The following is a 17,800-nucleotide window of genomic DNA, read 5'->3' as shown; positions in this document are numbered from 1 at the left end:
GCGGAATGATCCAGCTTTGCTTATCAAATAAGGGTTTTGAAAAAAAAAAGGAAAGGGGTTGGGGAGTGGAGGGGTGCGACCGTGCAGGGGTGGCCGTGGGTCGCAAATGTTGGGGCAACCGGACAGCCCTGTGTTGGGAGCAGGATGGCTTGTAATATGTCATTCATTGTTTTTACCAAGCTGTTGACAAACCTAAATGCAGTATATATGAACTAAGGGACGCTAAGTGGAAGTTCTTAGATTGCTAAAACCAGATAAGCAGCGTATCCCCAGTTAATTTTCTTTTGAAGGGAGAACTGGTCAGCCTATAGTGAGCTTTTCTATAGCCACATCTCGCCTTGCAAACAATGTCTTCCGCGATGCCTGACCCCCACCAGCCTGATCCGCGACAGCGCCTGAGCTTTGAACAATTACGACTCATCATCAGTTACCTGCCTACGACCTATAACCTGCCATATAGGAATGGCAATCTCCACCAGATTGATGATATACTTCGTCGCCTGTGTATCAACTAGACGCCGCAAATTGGGAGCGAGCCTTATGAGGGCATGAAGAGAAGTTATGCGGACAGAAACTGTGATAATGACATTGCATGGTGTATCCTCCGTGGACATGCGCGAGTTCAACTTCGACGGCGACTGCGGAGACGTCTGCAGATTTCAAGGGACCTAAATCACTGTTTCGATAAAGAACGCCTTAAAACAGTCTTGAGTTTGATTTCCGACGCTCTTTGGCCCCGCGGTAAACAAACATGCCGGCCTAGCCGCAAGCGAGCTGGTGGTCATCTGCTCAGCAATATAAGGTATTTTAATCGAAAGCCGAGTTGCGATGTTTTAAAAGCCGGCAGCTGGCCTATTGAGTCTATTCTACCAAATATGCCTTACAACATGGCCAACGTGTACCAGGCTGGACGTATATCGTCGGAACCTCAACTACAAGGGAAGGAGTTTGACATATCGCTGGCGGCAGATGATCCCTTCGCTCAATATCAGAAGGCACTGGATGTCCTAGAGGCGGACGCCATGGCAAAGTGGAGACTGGCGCGGGCGGATGAGGTTCGATACCCCGAAAGGACCCCAAAGGACCTCGAGAGGACCTCGGACTTTGAGTAGGACGCTCTTACCATCAGTTTGTGCTTATTGGACCTCTACAGGTGCATAGGAGAACGCGATTTACTATGTTACAGTTAACTATCGCCCAAGTATATGAGGGAATTTTGTGTTTCGCGTAGGCCCTAACAGGTACATCATGGCATGTGGACTGGAATCAAATATATATATACTTACTCCGTACCAGTCTTTGAGACAGTAAATGATCTATGTTCAATAAAGTCACAGCATGTACAGTGGTAAATCTTAATAATTAATGTGCCCCTGATTCTCCTGTCGAGGTTTCTGTCCTCGTCCACCCGTGCGCGAGAGGTCCCTCAATCTTGGGATGTACAGCCGCTTGTCCTCATTCTGTGGGCCAGTCGCTGGGCAGCGGCGAGACCGCATGACTGCTGTCTCTGTGACTTGGAACAGGATCACGATCTAAGCTCAACGAGGCTGCTTCTGTGGAGATTAAGCACATGAAGCTGCTCAGGAGCTGCTTCAGAGCTGCTTCAGGGAACAGGAGGAGAGCTTAGATGAGCACGGACGACAGTGAGGTCTGCGTCCTCATTGTGTTGTTAATATGGCTTCTGGCCCAGCTCTCATACAGAGCGCAGCTGTCTCCTAACTCCACTTCTTTCCTGGTATGCTACACTGCTACAGGCCCAGTCACGTTATAGTTGTTAGAACTTGGAATCCAAACATCACAGTTAGTCTTGAGTACGATTCTAGCGGTAACTAGTCCTTATACAGAAAATCGTGTATCCAATCAACATCCATAATCTCAGTATTGTAGCTACAATGACTTAGGACAAGACTCAGGGTCTTAAATACAACAGGCCAGGTCTGCTGGTACTTCTATCCCACAGCTACAACAGGGCGGTCTAAGGCGCAAGCGATGTTACTTCTTTTCCCAAGCAAATTTCGGTGCATCTGGGGCTTTTATGTAAACTACCAATGACTGCTTCTCGCCAGCAAAGCTGTTGTCTTGGGGCGGCGCATGATCATCAGTCCCTTGCTATAACCCATAGGTCCGCAGCTATTACTGAGAATTTCTACCCCTTACAATCCTGTGTTCTTCTTTTCCTTCCTGGAACAAGTCCCTCCATCCTTGCGCCTGTATTTTGCCGCTTCCTAGTTTCCATCTAGTAGATGAGTACTTGGGTTTCTTATGTTCTTTAGTATGGTATGGGACTATGGGATGCCAGGAGAGGCAGCAGAGACTCGCAAATGCGAGGGCCTATTCAAGGAAAGGAAGAACTTTGCGGATGATGAATGGAGAAGGACCTTTTCTTCACACAGCATTTTAGATATGTGGCCTGTAATAGAGATTCAGCATGCCCAATCTGAAGATGGATCCAGAATAGACTAAAGTAGAATACTTTAAAATGGGAATGGGCAATGTATATAGCTGACTCGCCTTCCTCATAGCTTATGGCTCGACTTTCCTTTCAAATCATTCAAGTAGCCATATTCCACATTCCTGATGCGAAGATGGTCGAGTCTCATGGTACGGACTAGTCAGATCTTTGTACTAAAGATGAATTTTTCATTTGCCAGATTCCGACTGGTAAAGATTCCCAGCGCCGTAGTACATTAGATTGTTTGAGTTGTTTTCAAAGTCAGTGTTCTGACATAAACGCATTGGAGAGCTCATAGAAAACATAAATGTGTCTCTGATAGATACTCACTGACCACATTTCGCGAGACCTGTGGTGCGGCGGATCCTTAGGAGGCCGGCGCTGCCTTACGCACAAGGGCTTCGCAAGCCACTGGATCAAACTGGCAATGAAGGACATGACTATTGAGGAAAGGATAATTACGCGTCAACGAGTAGAATTAGTCACCCGCTTTGGCAAATCCACCCACATTGGCAAACGCCGCCTAGCTCTCCCTTCAACCATTGCTCATCCAAATTTCAATATAACTACCACCAAAATGCTCACTAAGTAGTACATTAGACTATATAGTAAGACACATAGCTAATGTTCTACAGGTGAAATCGGCAGCGATTAACTGAAAGTTTGGAAGAAACAGCGTCAGAATGCTCAGACATCCCGCATAGCCCGAAAATGCCTACGTGCTTCCTCCCTGCCAGCCGGAAGCAGTGAATAATAGGAGCGCAAGAAGGAGGAAGCTGAAGAGACAAGAAGGAAAGATAATGGGTGAAGGAGGAAGCTTAGGCTGCTTGACTTGCTAAGGGAAACATACCTAAGTTTAAGCAGCTAAGCTCCTCCCAGGCTACGCCTCTATTCAAATGAGGCAGGCGCGCACTTAGGCTGCTAGAAACAGCAGCCTCAGTAGGCTCCTGGATTTCTTCAAGGAAGCTCTTAATATACTCAAGATCTGGAGATCTACTCACCTGTTCCAACGCTGCGGTGGCCAGCAAGGCTTCCCCCAGCGATTCTCTACGCCCAATCGCAAGATCTCGATAATATCAGACCCTACGTTTCAACACCGCAGCGGCTAGCTAGATCTTCGCCTACAGAACAGGAGAATGGCTTCAAATAATATCTACTAGATGACGTGGCTTTGGAGCTGCGTTGGTTGGATGAGGCCTTACAAGGCACCCCTTCGCGCGGCGCAAAGCGCCCTAAGCGGAATCCACTAGGGGAGATTGAGAATGATCCGGATCTTTAATATATCTAATTTATCATTTTCTGTCGAGTTTTACTAGTAAATTCCATTATATTTTGGACGTGCTGTGACTACTGTTAAATCCGTAGTTTTTATAAATATTTTAATGATTTGGGGGTGCTGCGGGCGGCGTTTACCAAAGTGGGTGACTGACTAACTCTACTGCTGAAGGCCATTTCTTGAATACTCTGTTCTAATTTGTGGTGAACAATCTTGACAAGGCAGGTATCTTTATCTAAAAAGAGGTGATCAATTGCGGTTGCGCTCATCTTGTCTATCTCCAATGGACCTAGAAAGATAACCGGGTTCGTGGGTGGGGCGCATGGTGGCTCATCTTGCTGCGAGGGTACGATACCTCGCCAAGCGCTACTGGGTCGCACAGAAGTCAATTATCGATTTTGTCAAGGAGGAGCGGTTGCCAGGGACCAGACAAGTGCTTACCGCCATTAAATACGGCCACAAGGTGTATCTGGGAGAATTGGAGCTCAAAAAGCCGGGGATTTGGCTTGCTCTGATGAGTGTTCTCAAGGTGACCAAGATGCCTTTGTTACAGGTGTATCAAATCCCTAGGTTCCCTTTTACGTGATAGGTAAGGTATCTGGAAATCATAAATGCTGCAAAGGGATGGTCTAGGCTCATGGCAAACTCAAGCCAATTATATATTGGTGAGACATAACCCTTGTCTAACCCTCATACATGCGCTAATTAGAGAATAGATGAGCTCTCAGTGGGTCCTTATGAGTCGGCGTCGTTGGGCGATGGTCAAAGAAAAGTAGAAAACCCAAAACTTACCCTAAGTCGTCTTGTTAAACAGGCCCCACTTGGAAATAAGTAGATACTTAAAGATCAGGAATCTCCATTATAGGATGTGATGTCCTAAAGTAATACCACTAAAGCTCAAGCTCGCAGACAGCCAAATGCGAACATTTTATTGGCTTACCTGGAATCAACTTTTATTGGCACTTCCATTTCATACTTTGATATCCGTTCTACTTGCCGCCCCTTGAGGCGGTGCTTGAGTCGATATAGATCGATAGACAGTGGCCGTGGCATGATGTCTCTCTCTTCCATCATCTTCTCCCAGCTGTGACAGAGACTGGGCATCAAATTAGCTAATCAGCCATTCAGGCGCAATTACGTCATGCTGCGTTGTAATCTTCAGCCGTAATTAGAGAGATACAGGTTACTGTGTATTTCTGTTCGATATTCATGTGCCTGTACCTCTCTAGAGAGGTGGTGATATAGTTATATGATACTATCAAGCACTCCAAGGTTGCTCCAGCTCCATCTCTGGATCCTTCGGTTCCTGTTCTGTCTTTCCTGTCTTTCCAGAAGCTGTAGTACCATGGTTCCTGTGCTCGCCACACTCAACCTCTTGCTTCGCATGTAGATAGCTTCGTTCTTAGCTAGTCATCCAGTTTACCGAATATCAGTCTATTCGTTCATTCTCACATAAATTGATGGCGGCCTCTCAACAGCAGGGTCGTTGTCTTGAGGTGTATGATCACCTGTTTCTTGCCGTAACCCATCAGCTAGTGGACGCCAATGAGGATTGCTACCCCTTACACTCCTAGTCCTTCTTTGTCCTACTTTCTTAGAATGAGTCCTTCCCTTCCTGACCCAGTATTTTGCCGCTTCCTAGTTTCCATCTAATATATATTAGTAACTGGGGGCCATATTAATCATGCCCAGAAGGGACATACAGTATCCATGTTAACTCTTGATGGGGATGATCAGTGAAGGCAGCAGAAGACTCAGGATCAGCAATGTGCTTCTTCTTAAAGCGGGCGTTCAGGGCAACTAGGATGAGAAAAGTTCCCATCCATATATATATAATGACGTATACGAAGGGAAGCATTGCTTGAACGAAGAAGAGTTCGACCCGTCCCAGGCCATCCGTTTCGTATCTTACAAGCCTGACTTGTGACAGATTATGATTGGCACAATTGGTCTATACAGCCTTTGCAGTCACCTTCAACAGTCGTTGATCAGCAGCTAGTCTATACCCTCATCCGCCAACACTTCCGCTGGCTGCTTTTGCAGTCAGGTACAATCACCAGCAACCGAGCTCTCAAAGCTACTATCACCCAGCTTCATTCTCTTCACACTATGTCCCACAATCAAATCTTTCACATGATTGACGCTGACCTAGAAGGCAAGTTGAGATTTTCTATCAGTCGTTCTGACTTAGGCATAAAGGGCTAATAATGCTCATAGTTCTGCTGTACCATACACCTTTCCTTCAGTTTCGGCAAGCCCTCCAGCGCTTCCAGATCATACATACACTTCATCGTAAGCCGCTCTGAGGTCAGTTCTATAGCCTGAGGAGACTAAAGCGCATTTTCCGGTCCAACAGAGTTGAGAACATGTATTCCGTACATATTGTGGTTAAGGGCTGGCTGCGGCCAGGACCCACAGACAAGGATAATTTCTTCTCCTTTGTACAAATCTGTTGGATCAGGAAGCACCATTTCGTCTGAACAATTCCCCGAAGATGAGATATTTTAAGTAGTCAACAGGTTGAGAATATGTAGAAAATTGGATTTGCTGAAAGAACATTAAGAATATCAGTATCCATACTTCCCAAACCCGGTTGTCAGTCATAGGTAGCATTATAAGCGATTGATCAAAGGGATGCCATAACTGGTTGACACGAAGGGCGCTGGAGCAGTCGATGTACTACACCGAAGTGGCCTTGTTAGATGGCCAGCTTCACTGGAGTAGATCCTTTGCTGTCCTTGAAAGCCAACACCACATCTGATCTATCAAGAAGAAGGTTCACCATTGCTGAATTCCCATTATTCGCTGCCCAATAAAGTGGAGTCCTTCCCAGATCGTCAGTAATATTTGGGTCGAGTTGCTTGGTTACTAGCAGCAAACGTGCGATTGGTAAAGAGCCCCTTCTTGCTACATGATGAAGGGATGTGGATGTCTCTTCACCTGCATTTGCTGTAACCTCAGTGGCAGTGACGTTGACGTTCAAATCAGGTATGGCTAGTAGCCGACTGACTACTTCGTCTCTCTGGTATCGGATCGCTAGCTACATCGGCGTTCTCCCACGGCTATCTGCCCTATTGATATCAATATTCGGCTGCGCGAGAAACAGGTTCACCACTGCCAGGTGACCTTTCTCTACTGCTCGATGCAACGGAGTCCTCCCTCTGTTATCTCTGGTATTCACCTCGTATTCGTAATTGAGCAGCCGCTGGATAATTTCAATGTCTCCTGTAGCGGCAGCAAGATGGAGGGAGAGACTGTTGCTGTAGTGTATTCTCTCATAATCGAAGTCCGGCATCGCAGGTGCAATGCGCAAACTTTCCAGCAGAGTATCCACCATATCCATATTTTTGTGTTGGACTGCCCAGTTCAGCGGTGTGTACATACAGCAGTTTCCAACGTTCACATTCACACCCTTATCCAAGAGCATTCGGACAGCAAAAAGGGAATCCTTTGATGCAGCATAGCTCAGCAGAGTATCTCTGTGACAGTTTCGACAGGCAAGGTAAATTGATTTCTGCTCCAGGAGGGTCTTGACGGTCACCTCATCTTGGGAATCAATGGCATTGAATATGGGTGTGCGGCCATCTTCATCTCTTACATTCACGTTCGCCTCATATCTGAGGAGAAAAGACTTGATAACATGGGAATTTCCTTTGCGAGCCGCCCAATTCACTGCTGAGATTCCTCGTTGATTGACATTAAATTGGCAGAGGTATGGGTAGAGAACGTTGTATAGCTGTTTATTCGCCCTTGCCAATGATGCAATATGACTGGCTTGTTCGAGCTCCTCCACAATATGTTGGAGTAAGCTCAGGGGTAATTTCATGAGAGACAGCTGGTTCGAATCAGAAACTTGGCAGTAGATTGTTCCAACAGGCTCAGATATAAACAGATATGAAAGGATTCTTATTCTTCATGTCTAAGGGTGAGCTGCCTTCCCATGTTCTAAGATTTGCTCTGGGGGCAATGATATTCGCTACTATCTACTATTTCCTGTTGCAAGATTTTAAAGGGTATTACCTCGCCATAAGCCTGCATAGAGATATGGATCATGGTTGGACAGTGTGGACTCAAATTAGGCGCTGAGCGCAGATTGCTGAGGAGAAGATGTCCAGCTGTGCCGTTTCTTGACCAATAATGAGTCTGTGTAGAAAATTACTGCCTATCTTGATCCACAGCTGTAGATCAGTCTGCCGTCTCTGTGACTCAGCTAGTATGGCAATAAGACACTATTTACCGTAGAAGCTAAAAGCGTTTCCTATTGGAATATGCATATTGAAACCTTTTCCTGTAGGCTGAGTATGTAACAAGTCACTAAAATCTTTTCCTATTTGATACTGCGTATGGTAACAAAGTCATTTAGCAGCCAAGTTATTCCCATAGCCGTATGGCACACCTAGCAAGCCTAGGACCATCAATGGGCTGCCATGGATATCCAGCAGCAGCAGCATCGCACCCAGGAAGGTTTAGATGAGGAATTGGCCTAGGCTGAAAGCATGCAGTGGCATAACTAATGTTATATTTATGTCATGGCGGGTCGTGACCAAGAGCATGAGTTATATCATTGCCAGCACCCTAGTAGCCAGATAGCTAAGCAGTGGATGAAAGATGTATGAGGGGTGATTCCATACGCGCCATATACCGCATGTTATTTATGTGGCATGCCCCAATCCATATGTCCTGGGTGGGAAGCCCGGCAGCAATGTGCATACCGCGGGATGCTGGTTTCCATGGTTGCCATGATGTTATCTGGGCCATGGCGGAGCCAGATCAAGCCCATATGGCAGCGCCGGTTACAGGGAATGGGCGTTGATGCACAGGATCCAGCCCAGGTTATCTAGTTTTTAGGACAGGCCCATCCTGAACAGGAGAGGCATAATCAGTTATTTATGTTATTTTGTTGGTTACGGCGGTTATGTTGGGAGATTAAACAGAGGATCCGTTAATAGGCGTCCATACCATATATATATATATATTAGTGGTGAATGAGAGAGCAGATGATAGTACCCCCAAACCATTACGTATATATATATATTATAAGTTGTAGTATTAGAGATTAAATGCAGAATCAGCGGTTTATTCAGTATATAATTTAAGATTAGATGAAAACCTAAAGTAAGAGAGTAATAGAGTGACAGTTAAGTAGGAATTTAGTACAAATTCAGCAAGAGATAGAGAAAGGGATGAAGCATTGTAGGAACAGAGTTCCTATGCTAGTTATCATAGAAAACACAGTGAGGCCATGGTCATTATATAAGGATACCACCATCCATTTATCCATGGTCCCAGATAGGCAGCCATGGCAGTACCAGGAGTTTTGATCCCATGGTAGAACAATGTTGTTCTGAGCATGGTAGAGCTAGGTCAAGCCCATTTAGCAGTGTTCATCGCAAGGAATGAGGGTTAATGCTAATGATAGGGCCTGTCAAGGTGCAGGCTCGTAAGTAAACAGAAGTAGGTTAATGAGGTAGTTGACACTCAGGCTGGCTACAGTGATCTCTATCTATCTGTTCAGGCTGCAGGGCAGGCTGGTACAGGCAGGCTCTATAGACAGGACGTAGCTCAAGGAGCTTCAAACAGGTTGCAGAATTGTGCAGTGAAGATATTCCCAAGGTCACATGATTCCTCCTCAGCAATGCCAACTCCTATTCACAGCAGCACCGTGACAGAAATTATGATTTTGGGTTAATAATTTAGGGTTACTATTATCTATAGATATTCTAGGTAGTATAGATCTTATTCTAAATAGTATCTATATAGCTTTATCTAGAATATTATATATAGGTAAGATAGTAGGCTAATTCTATATATTTAGGGCTTATTATATATACTTAATAGTTTTACTAAGTCTTTAGAGTATATTATTATTATTTTTTATCTACTCTAGTTTAGTAATTTACCTCTATATAGCCTTATAATCTTCTCTAGAGAGTGGAGAAGATTAATATTTATTAAGTTATAACTTATTCTATTATCTATTACCTCCCTATCTCTTTAATAATACTATAGTTATGCTAATCCTCTATCTAATTAATAAAATATCTATCTCTATAGTAGTTCTACTCTATATTACTATCTTCTATAATCTTTCTCTCTCTATTTATATACCTAATAGTAGTTATACTTTATATCCCTTTTAATTTTATAGCTATAACTCTTTTATATATAAGTTACTAAGCTTAATTAGATAGTTTATTTCTTAGTCTCTAGATTCCTCTTACCTCTCTCTGACTTTCTATATATATATATTTCTCTCACCTCTTACCTCAACCTAGTAGCTATAAATATATATATATCCTAACTATCCCTACTAGATCTATTCTAGTGACTGATCTAATTACTATCTAGTCTAATAGGCCTAGTAGTATCACCTCTCTCTAAGATATATCTCTACTAGTCTGTCACGGTGCTGCTGTGAATAGGAGTTGGCATCGCTAAGGAGGAATCACGTGATCTTGGGAATATCTTCACTGCACAATTCTGCAACCTGTTTGAAGCTCCTTGAGCTACGTCCTGTCTATAGAGCCTGCCTGTACCAGCCTCCCTGCAGCCTGGGACTGTTAGATAAGGATTAGTGTAGCCAGCCTGAGTGTCAACTACCTCTTTAACCCACCCCTGCTTGCCTGTGAGCCTGCACCTTGACATAGTCTATTATATAAAATTCATGAAATATTTACTTCTATGAATTTTTAAAAATTCTAGGCTTAAAATTACTAAGTAATATATATACTACTAGGCTAGTAGAGACTAGGACTATCTACTAAAAATAGTTAGATCTAGTAGATAGCTATAATAAAAATAATAATCACTAATAGCTACTGTTAGAAACCTACTACTTTAAAGAATTTCTAAAAATCCTATGGTTGATATTACTAAGCATGCTATATATCACTAGACTAGTTAGAATTAGCTCTATCTACTAAAAATAACTATACTTAGTCAGCTAGTAATAAATTTCAAAGTATGTTTTAAGAATTTTTAAAAAATAACGTAATCCACGGCCGAGCGGCCATTACGACCGAACGGCCACTTTTCTTCGCACCCTACTTTTTTTTGATGCATTTCGAACACCAACGTAATTAATTTAGATTATCTAGTAGCTGATTATCTAGCTATTTATTAGGACAACTTCTTCTATTATGTCCAATAGTCCAACATCCACTACAGGTTGGCGGAGCGCGCTGACGAGATATAGGTATAGGCTCATCAACCTGCTCATCAACCTGCTCATCAACCTGCTGAATACGGTCACGACCTCCCTGCACAGATATAAAGAGGTTATTCCCTAGATTAATACGCTTCCTTGCCTTCTTCTTCATTTTCCGCTCATTCTCAGCCCGTAGAACCTTGATTTCTTGTTGTAGAAGAAGGTTTGCATTCATTGCCATCTGCGCAGCCTTTTCAAGATGCTGAATATGTGATATCGGACTGCTAGAAAGTGTCCTTTTCTTCTGAAGACTTTTCTGTAGACTGCGGACCTTTTTATCAAGCTGGCGAGCATTCTGGGGTGTCTGAAAAGCAGAAGATATTGACCCTTCAATATCAATAAGAGGTGGTGTTGGCGTACGGAGTTGAAAGGTAATCTTAGCAAGGACCCGGTCTATATCAAGTGGATTAAGACCAGCTCCTGCGAAGCCATTGCATATATTCTGTTGAGTAAAGACTGCTTCACGTGCAGGAGGGTATAGATATAAGAAATCCTCTTTATCAATATGGTTGTTTCCAGCCATCATCATCTCCTCAACTAGTTTCCCATATGCGCGCTTAAGAGGCCCAAAAACCCCAACATCTAGGGGTTGGAGAAGATGAGATGTATGCGCAGGCATACAGAGACAGATAATTGCATTCCCTTTGCAAAAATCATCAAATTCAGCAGATAGATGGCTTGAATGGCCATCCAGAATAAGTAGCCTTTTTGCACCAGTTGAATATTCGTCTTGAAAAGGGGTCGAATATGTGCTTCAGCCACTTAAGGCCAATCTCATCTATTGTCCAGCCATTAGTGCTATTGGTAAGCCTCCAGTCTGGAGGAAGATTAAGTTCTTGATACCAAGCAGCTGGGTGTTCCTTCCCTTTTAGGATAACTGCTGGTGGGATAGAGATCCCTTTTGAGCCCACACATTCAATGATTGTAACCCATTCGCGGTTTCCCTGGATAACTCTGCGAGGTCTCTCACTGCGTTCCACTGATGTAATAACCTTTGAAGTAGTACTGAGCCCCATTGCAAAGCCAGTCTCATCAAAGTTCCAGATATCATCTTTATGTATGCCATGCTCCTGGATAACTTCACGGACAGTCTCAAATCACTGTTTTATGACTTTAGGATCCTCCTGCTTTGCACGCTGGTATGTAATCCTCCGATTATATCTTGTACGTAGTTCAGGGCGTCTTCCAGTGAAGGAATAAGACCAGTTGATACCAAGGACTGCAGTAGGGTCCTGTGTGCGCTTGCGAAGTAGAATCTGCGCCATTCCACGCAGGAACTCTGGGCGAATTGAAAAGCCTCGTTTATCTGCATCTAGCAGTATCTTAACAAGGGATTCTTCTTCAATAGTAGTTAATTTATGGCCGTTAGCACGTGTTTCTGATCGTGGTTTGATGCCAGCAAGCCGTTCGCGAAGGGTAGTTTCAGGTACACCATATATCTGGGCAGCTTTCAATTTTGATTTAACTTTCTTCTCTTTCCAAGCAGTAATTGCCATTTGTAGACGGGCTTCCTTAGATAAAGGCATTTTGTATGGAGATAATAAAAAAATGACGCGTTGAAGAATGTTGATTTGGGAGAGCAGCAGGGGCAATAAAAAATTCGCGGTTCGGTCGTATTCGCGGCTCGGCCGTGGGTTACGTTAAGGAATCATGCTTACATAATCAGACTACTATCGTTCTAACGTAATCCACCACCGAGCGGCACACACCACCGAGCGGCACATGATTTTTACCAAAATTAACAAACCAGGAAATCTTCTACTACTGCGCAATCAGAATAAAGCTATTTTCATACATAAGAGAATTATATTACCTACTAGGGCAGCCAGTTCTAATATGACCAATTTGATGACAGTTACTACATCGTGGTGGCGCACGCTTCCTAGGCATTGTTTCCACTGAAACCAGCCTCTCTGCTTCTTGAGCAAGCTGCTGGCCTTCAGCCCCTGTTAGAACGCCCCCTGAGGCAATAAAAGATCGAGTAGCTGCGCGCTTTCGCTTTCGCTTCTCATTTGCTGCACGAAGCTCATTCATCTGATGTTGTAACAGAATAACGTCGTGCATGGTGGATTCAGCTGCCTTTGCTAGCTGACGGAGTGCTTCGTTTGGGGGGCTTTCGGAGTTGCGATTAATAAGTTGCTTGATAAGCTCCATCTGCTTTTGCACCTCAGCAGTAGTCAAAGGGGTCTTTGCAACCCATGACCCGTCTGAGGGACCATGAGCTGTGGTTAGGGGTGTGATATTCTTAATAGTAAGCTTATCCAACACCCTCTGAGGGTTTAATGGAATCAGACCAGAAGCTTCAAAACCACTGCAAATATTCTTGGGTGATATAGCCTTTCGTGACTCTCTATAGAGATCAAGAAAGTTTTGCTTATCAATATGATGAATACCATGTTGGATGCTTCTCATCACCTCTGCACCATATGCCTCCTTTAGGGGTGCAAAGCAACCAACATCAAGAGGCTGTAAATGATTTGATGAATGAGAAGGCATGTATAAAGGAATGATCTGATGATTCTTGCAGAAAAGATCAAACTCTGCAGATTCATGGCTAGCATGGCCATCAAGAATCAGAAGCCGATATCTCCCTATTGTACGTGCCATGGTATGCTTCTGAAAGACTTTTTCCAACCATGATAGGCCAAGCTGATTGTTGGTCCATCCATTATCACTAAGACCAATCAGCCAGTCGTGGGGTATATCTTGATACCATTGGGATTGATGGACTTTGCCAGTAAAGATGATCATAGGTGGTAGAGCCCATCCAGAAGTATTGATACATTCAATGGCAGTCACCCATTCGCGATTCCCTGGCTGTATGGCTCGTACGCGACTTGTTCGATGACGGGATGCAGTAATAACCTTTGCAGTATGGGCTACACCCATTTGGAAGCCAGTTTCATCAAAGTTGTAGATATCCTGCTCAGAATACCATATTTTACTATAGTATTCTGAACTAGGTCGAACCACTGTTTGATGATCTTTGGATCCTCACATTTTGCACGTTGATAATCGTACTTGCGGGTGTATTTGGATATGATCTCATCATGTCGTTTGATAAAGCGAGAAACCCAGTTCAAGCCAACAGCCTCAGGCTCTCCCTTGTGAGATAGTAATAGATTCGCCATCGTCCGTACCATATCCTGGGTTGGAGGGAGACCACGCTCATCCATATCAAGAATCCACTTCTTAAGAGAAGCTTCTTCCAAAACTGTGAGCTTCTGGCTGTTTGCTGGAATGTTCAGGCGTGCTTTTCGACCTTTGATTCGGTAAGTGAGCGTACGATATGGTACATCATACGCTGCGGCTGCTGCGCGGATGCTCTTAAATTGGCTATTTTTAAATGCTTGAATTGCGAGCTGTATTCGGTCCTCTGATTCAGCAGCTGGATCTGTAGATCCTTGAGGCATAATAATGAGTTGGTGATACCATGAAGCAATCTGTTAACTAATCAGGGGATGAGGTGGTAGTGTATCGAAAGTTTGTGCCGCTCGGTGGTGGATTACGTTATAGCTAAAAGTGCCTACTATTCACTAAAAATAACGTAATCGGTAAGCGAGTCGGCCACGTAAGCGAGTCGGCCACGTAAGCGAGTCGGCCACCCGGTCAAGGCATATCCTAGAATTCTGATTTACATACAAAAAAGGAAGTTATTCCACGTTAATCTAACCATTAAAACGCGCTGAATTCAGGCAGCTACTCGATTAGGACATCTTGTACGTATATGTCCTAAAACACCACACATACTGCACCGAGGTGGTGCCCGACGGCGTGGTTGATCATCTCCAGGCCCTGTATCACCAGCTGCTTCCTCTAAGGCCTGAACATGGTTGAATGCCTCAAGTGCTTCCTGGATTGTGAAGCCATTCAAACCATTCATTTGGTGTTGGTTACGCTTCTGCTTATTCTTTCGTCTCTCAATGGCCTGGTGAAGTTGAAGGTTTTCATGTTCAAGAAGAATAGCACGGTTCAAGGCTATCTCTGCACCTTTACAGATGTAAGATATTGCTGTCTGTATTGGTGAGGTAGGAGGGTTTGTTTGAAGTAATTGAGAGATCACCGACTCATGCTTCTTGAATTGATTCAAATTTATCGGTGTTTTGGTAATCGTAGATGTAGTGCCTTGACTGCTGGGACGGCTGTCTTCCTTGTAAAAGATGAGGCTATCCAGAACCTGGTTAGGATTAAAAGGGACTAATCCTGAGGCTCTAAAAGCACTCTGTATATTCATCTTCTTGAAGGCTTGGGCGTGGGCTTCTGGGTAGACGTCAAGAAAGTCAACCTTATCAATATGGTGATATCCTGTTCGTACAAGCCGTTCAATGAGGTTACTGTAAGCTCGTTTCAATGGTGAGAAACAGGCCACATCCAAAGGTTGACAGAGATGTGAGGAATTTGCAGGCATGCAAATAGGAATAATATCATTTTGACGACATATATCATCAAATTGAGGTGTTAAATGAGAGTCATGCCCATCAAGAACTAAGAGGCTATATTGGCCAGTTCTTCGGTCCTTAATATAAGGAATAAAGTGTTCTTTGAGCCAGTGTTCACCAATTTCTCGTGTTGTCCATCCATTTGATGATATAGCAATTCTCCATGAAGCTGGAGTATTACCTTCATACCAGGCCTGAATATGAGTCTTTGCTTTCAACACTAAGTATGCTGGTAATGCCCATCCGGAGGCGTTAATACACTCAATTGAAGTTATCCATTCTCGATTTCCCGGTTGTATAAGAAAGGGCCTTCCTTCACAGGATGATCGTGTGATTACCTTCGCGGTAGCCACCAGGCCCATAGCAAAGCCGGTTTCATCAAAATTGTAGATATCTTCATTGGCGATACCATAAGTTGATATAGCGGCTTGCACGCGTTTGAACCAGGCTTGAAGAACTTCAGGATCCTCGCATTTCGCCCGTTTATAATTGATTTGACGACTAAACCGACTTTTCAAGGAATCATGGCGGGAAATGAAGTTATATACCCATTTCTCTCCCACTGAGGAAGTTGTATCTTGACCACGTTGTTGGATCAATATTGTAGCCATTTCACGGACCTGGAAGTGCCTTAGCGGTGCACCACGTTGATCTAATAAGAGAATCCATTTAATAAGTGATTCTTCCTCTATAGGAGTCAACTTATGGGAATTGGCGCGGGTTTCCTTGCGAAATTTGATTCCATTCAAACGATCTTGAAGTGTTGACCGGGGAACTTCAAAGACACGAGCAGCTTCACGAACTGATTTGATTTGGCCATTCTGAATAGCCTTAACTGCTAAGGAGATCCTCCCCTCTCGTTCCACCAAGGATTTTGATGATTTGGGCATTTTTCGTGGTGATATGGATGGCTGAATAGCCTTGGTTTCAAAGGGGTGGTGATTCTTGATGGGGGTGGCCGACTCGCTTACGTGGCCGACTCGCTTACCGAATACGTTATTTATTATTAGTCATCTAGTACTAGACTCTTAGTAAATACTAGAAATTATTTTTCTTATAGTTTCTGCCTGAATTCTAAGGCTCTCCTAGCCTAATAGACACCTCAGGCAGTACTCCATAGTAGGTGGTGGCCTAAAAAGGGTATAGGCTTCCCGTAGATAGTGGTCTTGGCAGACCCCAACAAAAGATTTTGACCTTACCCTGACCCCCCTAGTTCAACCCCCTTGCTAGTGAATATCCTATAATCTAATATTAGAATATTATAATTTAGGGAATTAGAATTATAAATCATTTTAAATCATCCAAAAATATTAAGATTTGACTAGTTCAGGACCTAGTGATGGGTTACCCTCGTCACCTCCCCCCCTGTCAACCCTAGTTTTAATATGATCAGATCCCCTATTGATGGATCATTATAATGTTTGGGTGAGGATGTGGTTATGTCGGCGCTGCTCCTCCCGCTGGCCGGGCGCTGTGGGTGGGGGTCCCCCGCCCCAGTGCGCCTGCAGCGCGGGCAGGGCCTGGGGGGTGTCAGGCATCCCTGCCGCGCGGAGCAGGCCCAGCAGCGAGCGCCGGTGGAAGTACCGGGGCCATTCGGTGAACATCAGCCACGGGGTGGTGTCGTCCTGTTGCTGGCGCTGGATGTCAAAGATAAAGAGGGAGTCCTCACTGTTCTCTGGGGCGGTGGCCTGCTCAGTGTGCACAGCTGGACTAGCAACTAGCTAGAGTATGTGCTGCTTGGCCTGCAGGACCTCATGCTCTTAGGCCAGGACCTCCTGCACCTAGGTCGGAGCGGTGGTGGTGGTGGTGGATGCGGGGAAGCTGGTCATAAGGCTCGCCATTGATGGGGGACCCGACGGGGGCCGCAGCCAAGGGGACCCTCCTGTCATGATTGATGAAGGAGGCTGCTGGCTGTGCTGCCAGCCCCCGGGGCCACTACCAGCCCCAGAGCCAGCTGGCTCCCGGGAGGACGCAGGGGGCATTCTGGTTTCAGAGCACTCTGTCTCCCGGAGCGGCACAGGCGGAGCTCCCAGATCATCTAGGTCATTCCAGGGTCCATCGTCCATCGTCCCGGCGGTGTCCTCCCCCCAGGCCTCCGCGGCCGGTCCTTCCGTCGCCGGCCCGGGCCCCCCAGAGGAGGGGGGCCGACCGCCCCGCTTGGGTTCCCCTAACCTGCTATCACCGCCCGCCGGGCCTCCGTCCGCGGGCTGGGGGGGGCGTGGCTCGGGGTCACGGGGGTCGGGGTCAGGGTCGGGGTTGGAATGAGCTGGGTCGCCCGGGGGATGGACGGGGTGGTGGCGGCGGAGGTAGGCTGCATGGGCGGTGGGCCCTGTGGCTGCGTGCTGGGGATGTCCACAATCCAGTAGCGACAGTAGCGGCTGTTCACGAACCAGCATTGGGCGTTAACCTGCCACAGGTCCGCCCAG

General features: G+C 45.2%; 4 protein-coding genes across 4 annotated transcripts, besides 10 other annotated features; 1 reads left to right on the top strand and 3 right to left on the bottom strand.

The window, feature by feature from the left end:
* Nucleotides 1–875: 875 nt before the first annotated feature.
* Nucleotides 876–1,190, top strand: NFIA_024140 (uncharacterized protein; the record flags this gene model as incomplete). The annotated part of the gene is made up of 2 exons (XM_001263931.1): nt 876–1,108; nt 1,154–1,190. 2 exons carry the CDS (start codon nt 876–878, stop codon nt 1,188–1,190), a joined length of 270 nt encoding a protein of 89 aa, XP_001263932.1.
* A 385-nt stretch (nt 1,191–1,575) lies between these two features.
* Nucleotides 1,576–1,608: a microsatellite.
* Nucleotides 1,609–5,771: 4,163 nt separating this feature from the next.
* NFIA_024130 (uncharacterized protein) lies at nt 5,772–6,019 on the bottom strand (the record flags this gene model as incomplete). Its single annotated transcript, XM_001263930.1, has 2 exons — nt 5,772–5,876; nt 5,957–6,019. 2 exons carry the CDS (start codon nt 6,017–6,019, stop codon nt 5,772–5,774), a joined length of 168 nt encoding a protein of 55 aa, XP_001263931.1.
* Nucleotides 6,020–6,768: 749 nt separating this feature from the next.
* On the bottom strand, nt 6,769–7,554 carry NFIA_024120 (ankyrin repeat domain-containing protein; the record flags this gene model as incomplete). Its single annotated transcript, XM_001263929.1, has 1 exon — nt 6,769–7,554. The coding sequence occupies one exon, from the start codon at nt 7,552–7,554 to the stop codon at nt 6,769–6,771; it is 786 nt and encodes a 261-aa protein (XP_001263930.1).
* Nucleotides 7,555–10,927: 3,373 nt separating this feature from the next.
* Nucleotides 10,928–11,668: a mobile genetic element.
* Nucleotides 10,931–10,968: a microsatellite.
* Nucleotides 11,658–12,461: a mobile genetic element.
* A 164-nt stretch (nt 12,462–12,625) lies between these two features.
* Nucleotides 12,626–12,658: a microsatellite.
* A 185-nt stretch (nt 12,659–12,843) lies between these two features.
* Nucleotides 12,844–13,872: a mobile genetic element.
* Nucleotides 13,873–13,874: 2 nt separating this feature from the next.
* Nucleotides 13,875–14,315: a mobile genetic element.
* Nucleotides 14,316–14,490: 175 nt separating this feature from the next.
* Nucleotides 14,491–14,540: a microsatellite.
* Nucleotides 14,541–14,746: 206 nt separating this feature from the next.
* Nucleotides 14,747–16,231: a mobile genetic element.
* A 98-nt stretch (nt 16,232–16,329) lies between these two features.
* Nucleotides 16,330–16,362: a microsatellite.
* A 424-nt stretch (nt 16,363–16,786) lies between these two features.
* Nucleotides 16,787–17,770, bottom strand: NFIA_024110 (uncharacterized protein; the record flags this gene model as incomplete). The annotated part of the gene is made up of 2 exons (XM_001263928.1): nt 16,787–17,079; nt 17,227–17,770. The coding sequence occupies 2 exons, from the start codon at nt 17,768–17,770 to the stop codon at nt 16,787–16,789; spliced, it is 837 nt and encodes a 278-aa protein (XP_001263929.1).
* Nucleotides 17,771–17,800: the final 30 nt, after the last annotated feature.

The sequence above is a fragment of the Aspergillus fischeri genome, genomic scaffold (genome assembly GCF_000149645.3).
Source record: "Aspergillus fischeri NRRL 181 1099437636251 genomic scaffold, whole genome shotgun sequence".
NCBI lineage: Eukaryota > Fungi > Ascomycota > Eurotiomycetes > Eurotiales > Aspergillaceae > Aspergillus > Aspergillus fischeri.
The sequence above is the reverse complement of the archived record's forward strand: the minus strand, read 5'-3'. Positions and strand labels throughout refer to the sequence as shown.